The sequence below is a fragment of the Crinia signifera genome, chromosome 6, assembly GCF_055691185.1.
Source record: "Crinia signifera chromosome 6, ASM5569118v1, whole genome shotgun sequence".
In the NCBI taxonomy this organism is placed as follows: Eukaryota; Metazoa; Chordata; class Amphibia; order Anura; family Myobatrachidae; genus Crinia; species Crinia signifera.
This window is the reverse complement of record NC_139222.1, coordinates 256,669,963-256,690,983: the sequence shown is the minus strand read 5'-3', so window position 1 is coordinate 256,690,983 and position 21,021 is coordinate 256,669,963. Positions and strand designations below refer to the sequence as shown.

General features: G+C 46.7%; 1 protein-coding gene across 1 annotated transcript in view; it reads left to right on the top strand.

The window, feature by feature from the left end:
• Positions 1 to 2,165: 2,165 nt before the first annotated feature.
• The window catches only part of LOC146009766 (alpha-2-macroglobulin-like protein 1), a 119,823-nt gene continuing 100,967 nt past the window's right edge, over positions 2,166 to 21,021 (top strand). Inside the window, exons 1-8 of the mRNA XM_083150226.1 lie at positions 2,166 to 2,386; positions 5,416 to 5,599; positions 7,040 to 7,202; positions 8,223 to 8,275; positions 10,864 to 10,884; positions 14,455 to 14,506; positions 17,601 to 17,756; positions 20,867 to 20,951. Of these exons, the coding sequence (XP_083006352.1) occupies positions 2,319 to 2,386; positions 5,416 to 5,599; positions 7,040 to 7,202; positions 8,223 to 8,275; positions 10,864 to 10,884; positions 14,455 to 14,506; positions 17,601 to 17,756; positions 20,867 to 20,951 (782 nt within the window). The 5' untranslated portion in view covers positions 2,166 to 2,318. The remainder of the gene's footprint in view (positions 2,387 to 5,415; positions 5,600 to 7,039; positions 7,203 to 8,222; positions 8,276 to 10,863; positions 10,885 to 14,454; positions 14,507 to 17,600; positions 17,757 to 20,866; positions 20,952 to 21,021) is intronic.

The window sequence follows — 21,021 nt, the reverse complement described above, 5'->3', positions numbered from 1 at the left end:
CAAGTCCAGTCCAGTGATGGTGCTTATAGTCCAGTAATAGTGCTTAAAGTCCAACCCAGTGATAGTGCTTAAAGTCCAATCCAGTGAAAGTGCTGCTGCATACTGTAAGTCCAGTCCAGTGATTATGTTGCATAAGTCTAGTCAAGTGGTACTGCCGTTAAAGTATATTGGTATTGCCGTTAAAGTCCAGTGCTACTGCTGCATAAGTCCAGTCCAGTGATACTGCTGCATAAGTCCTGTCCAGTGGCATTGACCAGGGTTGTCTTTCCCATTAGGCTTAATGGGCAGTTGCCCAGGGGCCCAAGGATTGTAGGGGCCCACCCCAATGGGGAAGACGGCACTGCCCTGCTGATTTTGAAAAGTCTGGCCAGACATTGATTGGCTGGATGCTCAGCCAATCAGTGTCCGGCCAGTCTTTTCAAAATCTGCAGCGCTTCCCGCCTGGCGGCAATAGCGCTGCATCAAGTTCTGAGCGAGCTGCCTGGATGGACAACGCTGACAGCTGCTGCCCAGATCCCCACCACACACCACTACATCAAGCTCCCAGCCCCCCCGCTGCCTGGATCACCGCCGCCACCGATGAGTCGCCGCTGACTCTGCCTGGACAGATGCCGCTGACAGCTGCTGCCCGGATCCCGCCACACGCTGCCCAGATCGCTACTCCAAGCTCCCAGCCCTCCGCTGCTGCTGCAAATAGGTGGGTGGAGGGTGGTTTTGAGGAGGAGAGGGCTAAAAATTATTTTGCCCAGGGGCCCACTAGATTGTTAAGACGGCCCTGGCACTGACATTAAAGTCCACTGGTACCGCTGCATAAGGTTTCCGGGCACTCCGTGCACGATCCACGCTCCTTCTCTTGTCATGTTTACCGCACAGGCCTAGTTATTAAAACTGCCATCTTTTCTGTCATTGCAGTGCCACTGCTAGATGTGCCAGGTGTTTGTGCCACCCACTTGTGTGGCTTTCCTTATCTTTTATTGTTTGTCCTCCATTTGCTTCAATACAAAGCACACCTGGGCTTATATGTCAGACTTAGCAGCACCCCTGGGCTTATATGTCAGACTTAGCAGCACCCCTGGGCTTATACAGCAGACAGAGCCCAAACAAACCAATTATTTCTGCCACAGTTACTGTATGGTAGAACCTGTCACTGAAATGGTTTATTAAACTGTACATGTCCTGTTTATGTAGGACAATTTCATCTTGCACCTTTTTTTTTTGTGGGGGTCTAAACGAACCAATTATTTCAGTTGTGGCAGACCCTGTTTCAGAAGTGATTGGTTGATAAACTGTGCATGTCCTTATAATACAACATAAGTGTGGGCGGGAGGACCCAAGGACAATTCCATCTTGCACCTATTTTCTTTGCATTATGTGCACCTATTTTCTTTGCATTAGAATTTTTTGGCACAGTTTTTGAAACTGCCATCCTGTCTGCCACTGCAGTGCCACTCCTAGATGGGCCAGGTGTTTGTGCCACCCACTTTGGTCGCTTAGCATAGTCATCCAGCTACCTCGGTGCAACTTTTTGTGCAAAAAACAACATATTGTGGATCTCGACTCAGATAGTCCGGTAGCATTCGGATCTCCAATATCCGAACACGCCCATCCCTACTTACAACATAGATATAGAGTCCAGGAACCTCAGGGGTGTTAAAAAATAGACACCAAGATCTCACTCCCATCGGGTTTATTCCTGAAGATTCAATTCACTATGAGGGGGAAAGGAGAGTAGAGTACCATTGAGAGAGATACAATTTTTTTTTTTCTCAAGCCTTAAACTCAGATAGTTTTTTATGTTTGGTAAGTTGTAATGTGCAATTAATGACATAGTAGATATCCTGTTTTTATACTGTAGTGTTCCTATACATAAGCATACACCTGCATCTGCTCTGTCACTCCATTAGTGTGGTGATATCTATATGCTCTCTGTATTACCCCTAGCGCGCCGGAGGTGGGTCTGCCTGAAACATGGTATGGCCTAACTCAAAGGGGCGTGGTCTAGCAGAGTCGCTGTTGGGAGCATGTTTTCTTCTTCGTCTCTAAAATAAAAGAAAACCTCCTGCTGGCCATTGACATATTTTCAACATATTCTAAATTTTTTTGTGAATTTGCAACAAAATGAGTTACTTATCAATTCACAAACCCCTGGACTTCCAACAGCCTTGAGCTGATGAACAGTGATTGATTAACAAATATTTGTTTCACGGTGATTGCTTTACTGAAGGGTACTATGGAAGTGGGTGTGTAACTAAAATATAACATAACCAGGCAGAGACATATAGAGGACACAATCACTAGCTGGTCACTCATCTTGCACAATGGTGTCCTGCGCCTTCTGTGTGGGGCTGATCCTCCTGCACATCTCTGGGACTGTGGAAGCCAAACCGTGAGTGAATTTAGTAAATTGTCCTCATTGGGTTCTATATATGTTCTTGGTGAATATAATCGCATACTGTAAATATAGGTATATGTGTAGTCCTGTAACCAGGGCTATTTTTCAGCAGGCTCCAGCAGGAACTGAGGCCCTTATTCTAGTTCACTCTTTCTGACAAAATATTTCTTAGATGGACAAAACCATGTGCACTGCAGGTGAGGCAGGTGTTACTTGTGCAGAGAGAATTAGATTTGGGTGGGGTTTTACACCTGCCTCACCTGCAGTGCACATGGTTTTGCCCATCTAAGAAATATTTTTTTTTTCAGAAAGAGTGAACGAGAATAAGGGCCTGCTGAAAAATAGCCCTGCCTGTAACTATTGTAGACATGTATACTGTTACTTTTCTGTTCTGACTTATAGGGTGTACACAATGTACACCCTAGGATTTTTCGATTCGATTTTGCTTATGTAAACAAAATCGAATCAAAATCGTAGGGGAATTGAACGTATTTTATTTCTATCACAATGTGAAGCCCCGCAACATCGAAATCAAATAGAAATAAAAGACTGTGCAGGCAACACTGTATAGTGCAGATCTGTACTATAAAGTCCAACCCGAATGAGTACACGCCTCTGTGCAATCCGATCACGATTCCTTCGGGATTTAATAGAAACTACATTGCACCGTGTATAGAAAAATGACTGTAAATAAATAAATGAATAATTAACCCTTGGATTTTAATAGCTGCTGGTACCCAAATAACATAACAAAGAAAGGAGTTTGCATTTAAAATAAAATAAAAGATTTAAAGTACATTTAGGGGGTTATTCTGGTCCGTTCACATTCACAGGGGCTCCGATGGTGGGTGTATGCGCATGCGTAAGGTCATTTTGTTGCATGTGCATATGCCGGGTGTGTGCGGCCACGGCGAACAGGGTGTTCGCAGGGTGCATGCATCCAAGCGTGTGGGGGGCGTGGAGGGGTGTGGGGCGGTGTGCGCTGTGCCAACTCCATATGGGAATGCCCAGCGTTTCATGAACGTTTTCATGAGAACACTGGGTGGTGCGGGGGGGGGGGGGAACCAGCTTACATCACCGGGCATCCACGCATGTGTAAGCCGACCATTGAATGATGTGGGTGGATCTAACTAGGCTGCAAATAGATTTTACTGTGTAACATCCATTCGCAGGGAATCGCCCCTTGCGAATGGGTAGCGGCTGGGTTTGGTGGACTTGCAAGGCTGCAAATTTGCATCCTTGCAAATCAACCAGAATAACCCCTTAATGTAATAAAACCTATCCCATTGGTTCCCAAATCGTGTGCCTAGGCACCATGGGTTGGTGCCGGTGGTCCAGTACCAAATCAAATTATTGATGCATCAAAGTGATAAGCAAATCCAGTGCTAGTGGCTGCCAATCAAATAACATGTGGACACTCGGCTTGTAGTGAGGGTATGTACAGTATGTGTCACTCTCCACAGCTATACTTATCCTCTCATCATACCCCACTAACCCTAACCCTCTACCCTAACCCCCATTGGCATTTTAAGAGAGAAGGAGGCCCATGTGCAGCCTCCTCTGGCCAGGACCCCTCCTGTCTGTCGGAAGTAGCAGGGTATGAGCACTAGAGCATGCAGAGAGCATGAAGAAATCTAGTAAAGAAGCAGGAATAAAGAAATAAAATACTTCTGGAGAGTCTCAATTTTCAGGCTACTACTGATTTGTTGGAGGGAGACTCTTGCATTTTGCACACTTGTTGAGTGAAGTGGGGGGCGGTGGGGGAATTCCGCTGCTGTGAGTGCCGTTGCCTTGAGTGCCGCTGCACACAGTCATACAGGGCAGTGTAATTGGGTGCAGGAGCAGCAGTGGTCCCTACTGACAGCTCGGGCCCCATAGCAGAGTCTTGCATTTTGCACACTTGTTGAGTGAAGTGGGGGGTGGGGGAATTCCGCTGCCGTGAGTGCCGTTGCCGTGAGTGCCGCTGCCATGAGTGTCGCTGCACACAGTCATGCAGGGCAGTGTAATTGGGTGCAGGAGCAGCAGTGGTCCCTACTGACAGCTCGGGCCCCATAGCAGAGTCTTGCATTTTGCACACTTGTTGAGTGAAGTGGGGGGTGGGGGAATTCCGCTGCCGTGAGTGCCGTTGCCGTGAGTGACGCTGCCATGAGTGTCGCTGCACACAGTCATGCAGGGCAGTGTAATTGGGTGCAGGAGCAGCAGTGGTCCCTACTGACAGCTCGGGCCCCATAGCAGAGTCTTGCATTTTGCACACTTGTTGAGTGAAGTGGGGGGTGGGGGAATTCCGCTGCCGTGAGTGCCGTTGCCGTGAGTGCCGCTGCCATGAGTGTCGCTGCACACAGTCATGCAGGGCAGTGTAATTGGGTGCAGGAGCAGCAGTGGTCCCTACTGACAGCTCGGGCCCCATAGCAGAGTCTTGCATTTTGCACACTTGTTGAGTGAAGTGGGGGGTGGGGGAATTCCACTGCCGTGAGTGCCGTTGCCGTGAGTGCCGCTGCCATGAGTGCCGCTGCACACAGTCATACAGGGCAGTGTAATTGGGTGCAGAAGCCGCAGTAGTCCCTACTGACAGCTCCGGCCCCATAGCAGCTGCACCCCCTGCACCCTCAGTAGTCACCCCACTGATCACAGTTTCCATACCACCGAGCAGGGTGTTTCAGGTCAGCCAAAAGGTGCATAGGGAGAGGTCACCAACTGTCACAATTAACACCAATATAATTCTACAATTTTACGGACATAGAGCCTAATTCAACCTAGATTGCACATGCTAAGCCGCTTGCAACAGCTTAGTTTATGCAATCCATAGCATCGGAAATGCATGAGGAGGGGCATGTGTTATTTGTGGCTATAGTTGCTGCTAATAATTATATTGATAAGAAGAATAGTAATATTTATCATTATTAATAATAAAGTATAATTTCTACAAGGAAAATAAATTCTTGCTGAACTTAGCTGCTTTTCATTGTATTTTTTTAAAGCCATTAGTAATTGTCATTGATCTTCTGTATCCTGTGTCTATGTAGGCGCTATGTGATCACAGTTCCGGCAATATCAGTGCAGGAATCCCAGCAGAAGGCCTGTGTGACCTTCCTTGATCTGGATGAGGAGATTAATATTAGAGTGGACCTGAAGAAAGATGAAAAAGTTCAAGTTGTCGCTGAGCGTAAAATAACCACCCCAGAATTTTACCAATGTTTCTCATTCAAGGTGAGTCTAAATTTCTAGGTAACGTGTGTACAGTATGTTGTCAAATAGCATTGGGCTAATTCAACAAGCTTTGCAGATATGCAGAAATTGCAGATCGCTATTTTTGCCTACCGTTGAGAGGGAGGCAATGCTGCGTTGTGGCAGCATAGTGTGTACCAATTGGAGAAGGGCGCGGTGACTGCGGGACACTACACAGAGCTGCTGCAAACCCAAACGTAGCTGGCCTGTTCCTGGTTTCACATACCGCGGGAAGGGACCCAGAGAGTGGGCTCTCTGCTGGGCATATTTCTTGGTCCACACCTATATATATATATATATATATATATATATATATATATATATATATATATATATATATATATATATATACATACATACATACATATTTATATATGAACATACCTTTAGACCATGGGTCTTCAAACTGTGGCCCTCCAGATGTTGTGAAACTACAAATTCCAGCATGCCTTGCCACAGTTTTGCTATAAGAGAGTGTTAAAACTGTGGCAAGGCGTGCTGGGATTTGTAGTTTCACAACAACTGGAGAGCCACAGTTTGAAGACCCATGCTTTAGACCTACAGGTACCAATACTTTTTTGAACAAAAGAGGCCAACTGGGCCAAAATCTGGTAAGCAGTAGCCTGAAGGGTGCAGTTCTGTGCTCGCAGATGCTGCCTGAACTAACATCACTAGCTGTAAGCTTCGCCTGAAGGACCTTGACTTCGGGCTCTGGGTGATCGGCAGGGCCGTAGACTGTTGTGGAGCGAGAGATTTGGAGAGGTCATGATGACTAGATAGGAAGCATGCCAATACAGTGTTAGCCTATGAGTATGATGCCAGCAGGAGAGGAGATGTAATCTCATGGAAGGCTGCGCAAGGGGGCAGTGTGATCTTGAAGGTGGGACTACAGAATGTCAGGGATCAGTGTGATCGCTGAGGGAGAGATTGTGTGTAGGCAGTGTGATCTGTGAGGGTGGGTTGTGTGAGGGGGCAGTGTGATCTCTGAGGGAGAGGTTGTGTGCAGGCAGTGGGATCTGTGAGGGTGGGTTGTGTGAGGGGGAAGTGTGATCTGTGAGGGGGACCATGTTATCTGTGAGGATAGCAGTGTGATCTGTGAGGGTGGGTTGTGTGAGGGGGCAGTGTGATCTCTGAGGGAGAGGTTGTGTGCAGGCAGTGTGATCTGTGAGGGTGGGTTGTGTGAGGGGACAGTGTGATCTGTGAGGGGGACTATGTGATCTGGGAGGGGGACCGTGTGATCTGTGAAGATAGCAGTGTGATACTGTAAATGACAGTTAAAATATGAGATCTAGTTGTGTTCAGATATTTCCTTTTTAATACTCTTGTGAGGAAGCACAACAGAAAAGTTCTCAGTTCTCCCTGACTAGGCCAATGAGTAGAAAACAAACACGAACCATCTCTCACTACGTCTTTTCTCATCAGGCCCCTGTGCTGGCAGAAGGAGATTGGTCAGTCTGGCTGCTCCAAGTATCTGCACAAGGGAAAAGCATAAATGTCAATGAAAGCAAGAAGATAATGATATTAAAAACATATGATCAGTGCCACGTCCAGACGGATAAAGCTAAATACAAGCCGGGTGATACAGGTAGGACTGGACTTTGTACCATGAGTTGTCAGAACATAATGCACGAGTTGTCAAGATATAATGCATGAGTTGTCAGGGTGCCGATGCCATAATCCAAACTACCGCCGCTGGGAGACTGGCACCGGAATTCCGACATCTATTATGATGCTGGTGCCGAAGTTGTCCCAGCCACCGGGATGCCGAATGTAAGTAAGCTGGGAGTGCTAGTGTGTGCGGCAGGAGAACGGGGGGGGGGGGGGGTTTGGGTTTCGGTAGGGATGGCCATTGACCATCGATGATTCAAAATCATTGATGGTTTATGGCCGATGTAGAATACTATCCCATGGGGCCGAACAGATGGTTTCCTTCCATGGGTGGCAAAATGTTTATTGATTAATTTTTACCAAGTTTCAGGAACACTGAATATACCTCCGCCCCTGGACAGGACAGTCGGTCAAAGAAAATTAATAAACATTGATATGTAAAACTATCGATGGTCATCCATCACATAGTATGTCACTATCGATGGCTGATTGCAATATCGCCATCAATGGCAACCGCACCGATGGCCATCCCTAGGTTTAGGCACTGAAAAGGGGGATGTTAGGGTTAGGCGGCGGAGCGTGGGGTAGGTTTAGGCATTGCTGTACAAGGTTTAGGTTTAAGCACTTGCGGGGTGGGTTAGGGTGAGGCGTTGGGGGTGGGGTGTCAGACGATTAGAGTTAGGCTGCTGGGAGGAAGGGATCCTTACCTGACTCCTATCGGATTCCCTCCTTCCTACCGCTAGCCATCCCTATGTATCCCATGAGGATATAATAGAATCAGATTTGTGGAGTTGTCTCTACAGATGATCTCCCATTATTCATCATCCACTGCTTACAACTGTGCTCAAGATAAATAATATTCCATCCCTCCCTTATTGTGTTTTGAATGAAGAATTGCAGCAGATAGTACCTATTGTCCATACGGTGATGGGATACATGGTTATGTTCCTGGTGACATAAGATATTTTCGCTGACTTTTGGCTTTTAATGATTTCAGTGAAGTTTCGGTTTTTAACTTTGGACTATCAACTCCGTGCAGCAAAGAGAAAGGTGAGACATTAACCATGATATGACACAAGTAGTAATGTCCTTCGAAACACTGTCACAAGAGGCCTGATTCAGAGACGCAGTCAATGCCGATATTCACGTAACTGAAGATGCGTCACAACTGCTAATGCGCCAAAATGAATGAAACCCTTATGGCACATGCGTTCCACAGAGTGTCCACATCCTGCCAGGATGCATACAGGTCTATAGTTGGGGGGCAGTGCAGAAAGTGTTAGGTGGGTGAAGTCAGCATGGTTGCCATGACACGTCAAAGTAGCTACGCCCCTCACTATATAATGTAGATATTACCAGCCTTATATAACCATTGATGTGGCTAGGATGATGCCTACTGGACCGCACGCTTTACTCGTAGTATGTGGCCGGGTCTGGGGTTGCAGGTATGTCAGGATACTTACTTACCCCACTATGGGACAAGGAGGGTCACAGGATTTTCGGGAGCTTCCAGGCGAATCCGGAAGAGTATGGCACACTTTGAATTGCTTATGAGTGTAAAGTGCATTTTCCCCACAGGTTGGTGAATCAATGGTCGGTGTCTCCCAATGATGGGTTCTAGCTGGCCAGAAAATGCCTGGTTGTGTGGTTGCAGGGCCTAACCCCTTCCCCTCAATGCCCCTAAGTCTGGCTCCACACTTTTTGTCACACACAGGCAGTACAGAGACAGACCCTAAAACTTTCTTTGGAAGGGAAGCCCTTACTTGACGTCACCCACAGACAGCGCAGCAGATGGATCATAGGACGACTAGTAGCTGGGGAAATGAAACAGTGCAGCACAATAGAAGGAGAGGAGATGAGGAGGTGTGGGACTTGGAGCTCATTGGGTTTTGAAGATGAGTCCAGTCACACACACTCGCCGGGGACCCAGGGAGGAGATTGAAGTGAGCCATAGGAGAAGTGGCCCATGGCAACCACTCAGGTGCTCTGTATAATTTTATATTATGCAAATTAGAAGTTACTTCCGTGCTGATTGGTTGCCTTGGGACACTTCTTCTCTTGCTCACTTCTCACTTATCGCTGCTTCATACATCTACCCCTCAGTCCTTTAGGAAAGCTCAAAGAAAAGTTTGCTGTTAACAGTCAATTGCCCCACCCAGCTTACTCCTCTGCCCGGTGGCCTAATTCAGATGTAGTCGCCACTAAGCGATTGTCTGTAGACTGCACATGTGTCCTGGCCACAGAGTACATGCATTGCACCATGGTACCTTTTGCAATGCTGCTCGCAGTAAGAAATCAGCCACAGAGTGATTGATAGGAAGAGTCCATTTGTAGGAGGTAATGGGTTGTGTCTGCAAAATCAGAGGTGTGACCATTTTTGGGTTTGTCTCGGATTGTCACTACGATTGCATATGCATAAAACATGGCACCAAAGTTGCAGTTTCCATGCCCGTTCTAGGTGGCCATCGAGGCACTCGGGTGAGTTGATGTTTCCTCGTATTTGTTGTGATGGCGTTCATGGGCTAGACTTCTGATGCCTCACAGATATGTCACTGAAAAGGATTGTATGTTTACTGTATTGAATAAGGCACCCATTTTTTTTATTATGATGACACTTTACCATATAATTAAGATAGCTTACAACTCTATTTATTGAATTGCTAACCTGATTTTATATTGTGGTTGCGGAAGATGGCAAAAGGAAGGCGCTACCAAAAGCTCTAGTCATTAATCCTAATACAACAAAAACTGAGGAGGGGACTGCACAACCGCCTCCTAACTACATAAGCTGCATTGTGCAGGACCCACCACTACTTATACTGGCAAAGTATGGATGATCCCGCAAGGGAACAACCATTGTTCACCCACAGGGGAAGGACACACTCGCCATCTTTCCAAAGTAAGGTGCCCAACAATGACCACTTATGGCAAATTTGACCGCTAGCTGGTAGCGTCTTCCCGCCCATCTGGCTTTTAATAACCGTCTAAATAGAATCAAAATAGAATCAAAATATAAACAGAAAATTATCTGGAGGGGCTTCCAAATAGCAAGATGGAGTCAGAAGCACATGACTTGACTATACAGTATATACCCTTATAAGGTTAACACCCAAAACTTCCCTGATAGAAAGCCTAGCAAAAAATCTACAGTATAAACCAATAAATAAAAACCTACTGACAAAAACTACCTAACAACTGCTTTGTCGCCTTGACAATCACAAAAATAGCAGGTCCTTGTGTCTAGAGAGACCTCAGCTAATCTAAGGGAGGGGGATGTGGAAACATAAACATCTCAAATATATTTCAATGATTCAAAAGCACCATCGGCAACAAGCTGCAAATCGTCACATTATCAAATGTATCAATAGTAACAAAAATGTATACTGTATATAGCTCCACATCCGTTTGCATGTGAAATGTAACTGGTGAACAGTAAATAGCATGTTGTAGTTGTACTGTTAGGTTTCGAACATATAGGGCATATTTGTTTGGGAATTTTAAATTCTAGAGCAGTACAGTATATGAGATATATTTGCTGTGACAATATTATACTACTGTACTGTATATATTGAATGCTTGACTGCTTGTATTTCTATATTTTGCACTTCACTGTGTATTTTTTCTCTCTTTACTTTCAGTTTGCTATGGTTGAACTAAAGGTAAGTATGCAGTAATCATGCTGTGAGTCATTTCATTTTAAATTAACTACAGTACTTATGCAAATTTGGAGTACCACTGCTCTCAGCAGACACTGATACATTGGTTAAATTAATGTCAGTGCATTTTACCAACAGTCTGATCTATGTTCGAAGAAGTTGCCTACCCTTCTATCTGCCTTCTGCAGGATACTCCCTGAAATAGTAGGAATCTCCCTGTCTGCATTCTGCAGGATACTCCCTGAGGGCAGGATGTATTAAAATAAATCGCCGCCCATTGCCGCGTGCCCGCCGCGATGCCAACGCATATGTACTAACATATGCGGCTGGCATCGCGGTGCGGTGACAGAGACCCCCCCGTGATACCTGTACTCTGGTGTGCGGGGGGTCTCCGTCATCTCCCTGCCTGGCTCTCCAATCACGCCGGGGACAGCTAAGCAGGCTGTCCCCGGCGCCTCCTCCTCCCCCTGCAGCCGGCAGGACATCCGGCTGCGTTACTAGGGGGAGGAAGGGCTTACCTTCCGGGTCCAGGAGGACCTGGACTAAGGTAAGCCAGAGGGAGGGGGAGAATGGGGGTCGGCGGGTTTGCCGCGGAGGCATCGGGCGGCGAAAAGAAGCCCATAGGCTTCTATAGGGTATCGCTACCAAAAGGTGGCGATACCCTTCACTGCAGTAACGCGGTGGTGGGGTTTTACTTTTAATACATAGGAAAATGCAGTAAAACGGGGGTTTTACAGCATTTTCCACTTAGTACATCCCACCCTGAGTCTAGCAATCTCCCTGATTTTCTCCTAACCCACATTATGCAGCTGTTACATTCAAATGGAATCATTAGTGGCATTTCCCTGCATGTAGCACAATGATCTCTATGGCATACCTCCCAACATCTGGCAAGCGGGACACTCGGGGGCAGTCGCGCGGCGGAGCCGTGTGCGCACATCCAAAAAGGGGGCATTGCCTATGGAAATGTGGCATGGCCTCACGGGATGATGCTTCCTAAGGCCACACCCCCATTTCCCAACCCTCAGCAGCGCTAAATAGATGCGGTTCGCATGTGCACAGTGTTTATTCTCTCCAGGCTGGGGGGACTCCAAACTGCCCCCTTTCTGCCACGGGACACTGGTGGCCCCCGGCGGGATGCGGGAACATCCACAAAAAATGGGACATTCCCACGGAAAGAGGTACAGTTGGGAGGTATGCTATGGCTACATGCATTTTGAATATAGTTTCTCATGGCCACTTATACCACTGTTAAAACACAATATAGGAATAAGCCCTGACACGTATCAGTGTCTATTCTACAACTAGTACAGTAGATCTTATTGTGCTTTGGGGCTCATCTACATTTGGATGTAAATCCCTGTACACATGGGGCGACAGGAGCCCTGTCCCTTCGCGTGCAGGATGATACATTCCTGCAATAGGATCATATATTACAATGCGATCCTGGGCGGTAATATTCCAAACAACAACAATAATCAAGAATTTGAATGCTTGCACAAACTGTACATATCTTCTTTCTCAAACACACCATGTACCTCAGATTGCTGTATTTAATTGCACTCCATGGTATTCTCTCCAAAGCATATACAACGTTTACTCCTCCTGCTAAGCTCCACTCTGTTCACATTGCCACTGCAATCATCTGCTCACTCCTATTAACACACTTGGGGCCAGATTCTCTAAGCTTCAAAAATGATAAAATGGAAAGTGATAAACAGCCAGCCAATCAGCTCCTGTCTGACATTTTTCAAACACAGTCTGTGACATGGCAGGTAGGAGCTGATTGGCTGGCTGTTTATTACTCTCCATTTTATCACTTTTGATGCTTAGAGAATCTGGCCCATGGGGTGAGATTTAATAGGATGAGAGTTTCAGAAAGTGAGAGATTTGGTGAGAAATCTCCAGTTTTTTTAAAGCGGCAATCATTTACACTTCAAAATCAAACTGGTTTTGCAGTGTAAATGGTTGCCGTTTTAAAAAAACCTGGAGATTTCTTTCCAAATCTCTCACTTTCTGAATCTCTCATCCTATTAAATCTCATCCATGATCTTTGTAATCATCTTTGTACAATAATAATAACATCCACAACTGGTCATCATAGTAAACATTTAAGAACCTATATATATTTATCTCTATTACTTCTATAAGCTGTTGCCATTACACTTAGGGCCTTATTCTGATCGTAGCGGCCAAACGTGCGTACGTTCGCTATTAACGTACGCTATCCGTACGCGGCCGTTGGGGTTAAGTCCACCCACAACTCAGCCGCATACGTACGGCCAGAAACAACGTCAAAGGGGGGTGGCGTACAATTGTGCGTACGCCAACGTACACGGACGGGCCAGCCCTTACACTCCGACAACTGGCGTACAATTGAGCGTACACCACCGTTTACGGACGTCTCTCGTCCGTCTTCCCACCGACTTCTTGCGGCTATCTGAGCGTACGCCAGCTTGCACGGACGGGTCCCTATTGTTTTCAATAGAAAACTCAGCTTATGTCACCGCTCGTGAGAGTGAGCGTACGTCCGTGTACGCTGACATACCCTTCACATATATGGACCTGCAAATCTTGCCTTTCAACTATAATTATGAAAATTAATTAATTGATTGAATTAATTAATGTGCAAAATAGTGGGCATGGGCTTAAAACATTGCTGAAACATCCTTTGTAGGTGTTAGATGTGGTTTATGTTATTGTATCATAAATACAAAACCTATGTTTGTATTAGAGTGAACATGTTGACACATGTCGACTTGTGTAGATTGAGTGTGCTACTGTGTAAAGTCTATGAAAGCACGTAGTGAATGTGTATAACTGTTTAACAAATACCTACCTTAGCATATATAAGCAGGTCTTAAAAAGATTCTTACCTTAAACAAACCTCGAGAAGTATAGAAAGATAAGCTTCCAATGTGTTTGAGTGCTGTGTGTGGCTTGCAGGTAGTGAAATCATGGTTTGGACTTAATAGACTGCAGCATTGGTTATTACATTCAGGTGTATGTGTTTGAGTAGTAATCAGCGTAAATTAGCAAACCCAGGCGCACGCTGGCATGCGGTATCTGTAGGGGTGGTCTGAGATGGCGGTTGGCGGCCGCCTGTTTTGTGTCCGAAATGAACGGTGCTTTAGTCGATCGTGCGGTAGTAGCACCGCTCATTTTTGGTGCACACCCCCGTGTACGCCCATGTTTACGCCCATTTTCCATCATTATTTCGGCCGCTCCCCTCAACACGCCCCTATGCCGCCCCCAATGCCCGTACACTCGCGTACAGGTTTTTTCGCACGTAGAGACCCGTCCGTAAGCGTTGTGGAGTGTTCGCGCCTGCGCATTAGCGAATGTACGCATGCGCAGATCATAAAAAACCCCGGAACGTACGCGTACGGTCCGGCCGCACCAACCAGAATAAGGCCCTTAATCCAGACCCTAAACACTTGCCACACTCACATTCACCTGATTGACAGCAATATAGAAAAATGTCTCCCATCACCCCCAAATCACTAAAATGTGGCCTATGGAATGCACACTCTGATTGTAACAAAGTAACATCTGTCCATGACCTCTTCATAGTGGTGTCGTATCTATAATTTGGTGGTGTGCGTGGTGCACTGGCCCCTGAGTGGTATGACCCTATTTGTAAAGGGATGGCAAAGAAAGCGCTTGAGACCAGCTCCAGTCAAGGGTGCTAATCCTAGCAGCGACTGAAACACCTGAGACACCTCATCTGACCACTGGACGAGATCGCCTTCTCGCTGATTTCAATAAAATTGGTACTCTTTACCTAGATGGGCGCCCGTCGTGGTGATCGCGGGTACATTTATGTCTGGCCGCGACGCGACCGACGCGATGCCCGCGATTTCCCATTGAAACCCATGTTAAACATGGAAATCGCGTCGGTCGCGTCGCGGCCGTCCATAAATGTACCCGCGATGCCCGCGACGCGATGCACCCGATTTCCCATAGGAATCAATGTTAAATGGCCCGACCGGCGCGATTTTACTGTTAAATGCCTCAATGGACCCGATTTGGCCATAGGAATCAATGTTAAATGGGCTACAGAGCCCAAATAGGCACAATTAACCCTTAAATGTCCCCCCAAATTTTTAACGCCACCCCACGATCCACGCCAACCCGAAGCGTGGCGAGCGCAGCGAGCCCGCGAGGGGCGGCGGTACGCGTCCTCCGACCTTTTCATGCCCTACTATCCACTAGGGCGTGGAGTGAGAATAGAATAGTGTGGCGAGCGCAGCGAGCCACCGAGCCCGAAGCGTGGCGAGCGCAGCGAGCCCCGCGAGGGGACGCGGATACCTTCACAGTTATACGCGTCCCCTCGCGGGCTTCACAGGTGTCCGTGGCGACGCGGACACCTGTGAAGCCCGCGAGGGGACGCGTTTACCTGTGAAGGTATCCGCGTCCGCTCGCCACGCTTCGGGCTCGGTGGCTCGCTGCGCTCGCCACACTATTCTATTCTCACTCCACGCCCTAGTGGATAGTAGGGCATGAAAAGGTCGGAGGACGCGTACCGCCGCCCCTCGCGGGCTCGCTGCGCTCGCCACGCTTCGGGTTGGCGTGGATCGTGGGGTGGCGTTAAAAATTTGGGGGGACATTTAAGGGTTAATTGTGCCTATTTGGGCTCTGTAGCCCATTTAACATTGATTCCTATGGCCAAATCGCGGGCATTGAGGCATTTTACATGAAAATCGCGCTCAATCAGCCTTTTTAACATTGTTCCCTATGGGAAAATCGCGGTCATCGCGGGTAGCAGATTTTTATGTACCCGCGATGCCCGCGATGACCGCGATTTTTACCCCCGACGCCCGCGATTCCAATCGCTGGCGCCCTTCTAGGTAAAGAGTACCATAAAATTTAGGTTAAACCGAATTAGGTGACAGCCGCAATGGCCATGTAGCACAAGAGGAGTGTAAAGGCCCCCATACACTATGCGATTTTCGGCCGATTTCACCCGATGTTGGCACTTTGGACCGATAAATCGGGTGAAATCGGCCCAAAATCGCATGTGTTTGACATCTGATCTGACCTGATGCGCGGTTCCGTGCGCATCAGATCGGATCAGGGCGTCGGACCTGCTGAAGATAAGATATATCGGAATCTGGACACATCTTGGGTACTTAAAAGCACCCATGATGGGTCAGATCCGATATATCTATTGTGTAGCTCTGTAGTGGACCCTCCTCCGCCTGACCCCCCCGCAGCACGTCACCGGAAGAAGCAGGGAGATGGGAGAGAGGAACCACCGCTGCTGCACTGTCCTGAGCTGAAAGTGAGTTGTTCTCTCTGTATACATTACACTGACATCAGGCTTGAGCTCCGGCGGAGTACGGCGCCTGATTGCTTATGCGGCTCTCCATAGACTGTGTTTACATTTCAATAACACAGGAGTCCACGGAGAGCCGCACAGGCAATCAGGCGCCGTACTCCGCCGGAGCTCAAGCCTGATGTCAGTGTACCGATGTTACCTGCACAGAAGTCCATGGAGAGCCGCAGAACCAATCAGGTGCTGTGCTGCTACGGAGCTCAAGCCTGATTTCAGTGTACTGTATATAGAGAGAACGACTCACTTTCGACTCAGGACATTGCAGCTGCGTTGGTTCCTCTCTACCATCTGTAGCAGTGTCCACCACGTATTGTAGTTTTACTTTGTCTGAATATTGTGTGGCTAACAGCTTAAGTGACCTACTGTACTGTATTGCTTGGTACTGAACATCAATGTGGCAGAACATAAGACGTGTCAGCTGATGAGAGTGCTTATCTGTCTTTGCTTGTCTAGATTTTTGGGGGTGTGAGGGGGGGGGGGGGGGCCATGGGGAAATTTACTAAGGAGGAATGGCATAATCATAGCCATTTCTAGCCTTATCTAGCCAAATTTACTATGGTCGATATACATTCGTATTCCAGGTGAATTCGTATTTTAAAATACGGTAAATTACGGTACATCCAATTCGCATCAGATAAATCACATGAGATTCATCTGACGCAAATTGGATGTAAAAAATGGCACATCATGTGTCAAATTGGATGTAGCCTTCCTGGGAAGCTGCCGGGGAAGTTCAACAGAAATCAGATGCAATTTACAGGTCAGACAAATCTTTCTAGTGCATGGGGGCCTTAAGTGAAGAGGGAGGGTGGGTTCCAGACTTCAAAAGGAAGTAGCATCACCAGACTTCTCCTAATATACCCCTCTCTAAACTAACGCCCCTATCTAGCTACCTAATTGGCTAACACACCTGTCACACAGCACATAAGCCTCTTCCCGGGTAATCTGCTTTCTTCAATAACTTTATTTCAACAATCACTAACTTCACAGACTCTTAAATGCACTTGTGCCTATGCAGCCTCGTTCTATCTACTGATCCTGGCTATTACAGAAACATGGCTCACACAATCAGACACAGCCTCCCCTGCAGCATTGTCACACGGTGATCTCCACTTCACCCACACCCCCCAGGCCCGGTAACAGTAAAGGTGATTGGGTCAACTTGCCGACACCGGTGGCTCACAAACGCTCACAGCGGACTGTGCATGTGCATGGTTGTTTGATAATCACTTGGGCTATGAATTCACAGTTAAGCAATATGGTCTGAATCAGCCCACTGACTCTTTGCATTCTGTCCAATGCTACTGTTTTACAGTGGTAGATTATAATATAGAAATAAACAGACATAAGGCAGTTCCATCATTTCTTTATCTTCCCACAGGACCCAAATGTAACCGCATTGGACAGTGGCTCAACGTGACTTCGAATAATGGTTTTGCTGATTTCAGTTTTCCTCTGGCGAATGAGATATCTCTCGGAGAATATAGAATTCATTCATATGATGCATGTGACACATCATTTATTGTCTCTGAATATGGTGAGTTGCAAGTAAAATATATCAGAAATATATCCTAGTCATGTGACACTCAAATACATATAGAGACCGATTCTGCACATGCGCAAACCCGGGGAGAGAACGGCTTTGGCGAGTTTCACACATTCCCTTGAGGAATGCTGCAGCCGGCAGCTCATCCCTTCCCGGACGTTCTCGGCAGAACGGGCCAGACAGCTAGTGAAGTCGGGTTCATAAAATGGGTACTTATGTATTATCTGGGCTCCCATGTTAAATGCACCCCATTTTTTCATACCCCTACTATCCAACTTCGCATGGAGTTGATTTTATATAGTGTGGCGAGCGCAGCGAGCCACCGTGCCCGAAGCGTGGCGAGCGCAGCGAGCCCCGCGAGGGGACGCGGTCTCATAAGAAAAACGGGAGCCCAGATGTTGCATAAGTACCAAATGCTGGGCATACCCCTGCAGACACAGGCGTGGCAATGCCTGCTTGTGACAGGCAGCCGACATCACATGACATCAGTGCCCACCCCCTCTGCTGCGATCTGCGGCCGGAATAAAAGTCAGTTTGGTCTGACTTTTATTATCTAATGGGAGAACAATTATTCGATGGTGTGCGACCATTGAATGATTTCTCTCCCGTTCGGCCGATTCGAGTGTGGGGGGGGGGGGGGGCGGGGGAGGGGGGGATTTGGTCGGGTGATGTTTACCTGTTCACTAGGCTGCACATCCTAGTAAAACAGGTCTGAACCAGGCCCCTAGTAACATAGTTGGTGAGGTTGAAAAAAGACGTTAGTCCATCAAGTTCATCCTATTTTTTAATTATTGCGGTGCGTCGTTTATAATGGTCACATTTAAAATAAGAACTTTAAAACAGACCCAGTGAAATAACTGTCTATATGTTTTAATGCCTAATACCCAGAATGGTTGTTATACCTTTTATGGTTCACTATTATACTTTGGGCCTTATTCTGGTTCACTCCCTCTGGCAAATTCCTTCTTAGATGGACAAAACCATGTGCACTGCAGGTGGGGTAGATGTAACTTGTGCAGAGCGAATTAGATTTGGGTGGGGTTTTATGTCAAAGTGAGGTCTATATTGCAGTGTGAAAGTAAGGCAGTCAGTATTTACCCTGCAAAGAAACAAAATAACTCACCCAAATCTAATTCTCTCTGCACCTGTTACATCTGCCCCCTGCAGTGCACATGGTTTTGTCCATCAAAGAAGGAATTTACCGAAGGAGTGAACCAGAATAAGGCCCATTGTATTTAATGGTTATAAAGTTGGAAACTTTTTTCTTCTAAAAATTGGTCTAACCCCTTTTTAAAGGTTTGTGGTCTTTAGATCAACAGTCAATAGTTTATTGGTCGACAGGCCATAGACCGACACATGAAAAAGGTTGACATACCTTATATCAGGCATGTCCAAACTGTGGCCCTCCAGCTGTTGTATAACTGCACATCCCAGCATGATTTGCCATAGTTTTAGCATTCCCTGATGGGCCTAATAGCAAAACTGTGGCAAGGCATGATGGGAATTGTAGCAATAGTTCGATGTGGTTAGGTCGACATGAAAACAGTGGACATGAGTTTTTAATATTTTTTTCCCTCCAAAAAGCACTTATTCACACTTTACCATCCAAGTGGGCACAGAGAGAGCGTTTGGTACCGTGTCCAAAGTGAGCCATGTGAGGGGCCATTTCCGACTACCAAAAAATATTAACAACTCATGTCAACCTTTTCTGTGTCAACATATGGCCTTTCGACTAATAGTAGTTGAGATATTGATGGACATTCTAAATTTAGTTGACTAAACATAACAATAGTGTCTGCAAGTGGCGTAACTAGATACATGTGGGCCCCGTAGCAAAAGTTTGTAAGGGCCCCTATTTATTACCTAATGCTGAAAAATGTATACAGCATATGATACTTTGACAGGAAAAGTGGGCCCCCCTCAGCTCTGGGCCCCATAGCAGCTGCACCCCCTGCACATATGGTAGTTACGCCCTTGTCTGCAATCCTAACCTGTTCCGGCAGAGTATGCCATATCTTACTTACCCTTAAGTGCAAAGAATCCCTTCTTTCACAAGGTATGAAACTTCCTCTCCTCTGACAGTAGGGGATGTCTGCGTGTCCTGTGCACAGTCTTTATAGTAAACAGATCATCTGACAGTTCTTTGTATGGACCCTTACAGTATTTGAACAGATAATCATATTCCTTCTTAGACACCTCTTTTCTAACCTGGCTAGCCTTTCCTCATAGCCAAGTGATTCTAAGGGGGGTATTCAATGTTTAGGTCACTGTCCCGGTACCCCGTCCCGTTCTCGGTCAGCTCGTCCGAGAACATGCAGCCGGGATTCAATCTCCCGTCTGCCGGGGAGCGAGAAGTGGGCGTGGCCGGGAGTTGCGACTGGGAAGAGGCGAGCTGCAGCTGGCAGCTCATCACTTCCTGGCCGTTCTCGGCAGAGCGAGCCCAACAGCTAGTGAAGTCGGGCTCATTCTGCCGAGAAACCCTGCTCAATGCTGTCGGCGAAGACAGCATTGAATAGGGCCCAGTGGCCATCTTCCCCATGGGGAGAGGGTCGCCGGCGATTGAATACCCCCCTTAACCGTTAATCAGTTGTGTTACCCTTCTTTGAATCCTTTTCAGTTCCAAGATATATGTTTTATATAGTGGAGCACAAAACTGGACAATGTACTGTACAGTGGTAAAATTATACCGCCATCCATAGCCTCTATGCCCCTTGTAATGCATGCCAAAATGCCTTGTTCGCCTTGGCTGCTGCTCCATGATGTTGGGCACTATAGCTAAATATGCTGTAAGTAACAGTGGCACAACTAGATATTTGTAGGCCCCATAGCAAAGATTTGTGAGGGCCCTTTGTAAAACCCAATGGTGAAAATATGTGACTACTGAAGGATCCCTAAAACTAGGTAGCATTGCATGACTACTGAAGGAACCCTACAAGTAGGTAGCATTGCATGACTACTGAAGGAACCCTACAGGTAGGTAGCATTGCATGACTACTGAAGGAACCCTACAAGTAGGTAGCATTGCATGACTAGTGAATATGAAGATACAGATCTAATTATTTACATATTTTGCCATTTAATGTTTTTTATATTTCTTTCAGTGCTGAAAAGATTTCAACTACAACTCAACTTACCACCCAATGTAACGTTGGCAGCTAAATCCTTTCGCCTGGAATCTTGCGGCAGGTATGATGAACTGTAATGCTTTAGTGTGGCCCTGCAAATTCTTCCCTGACCTGGAGTACTGCATTGCATT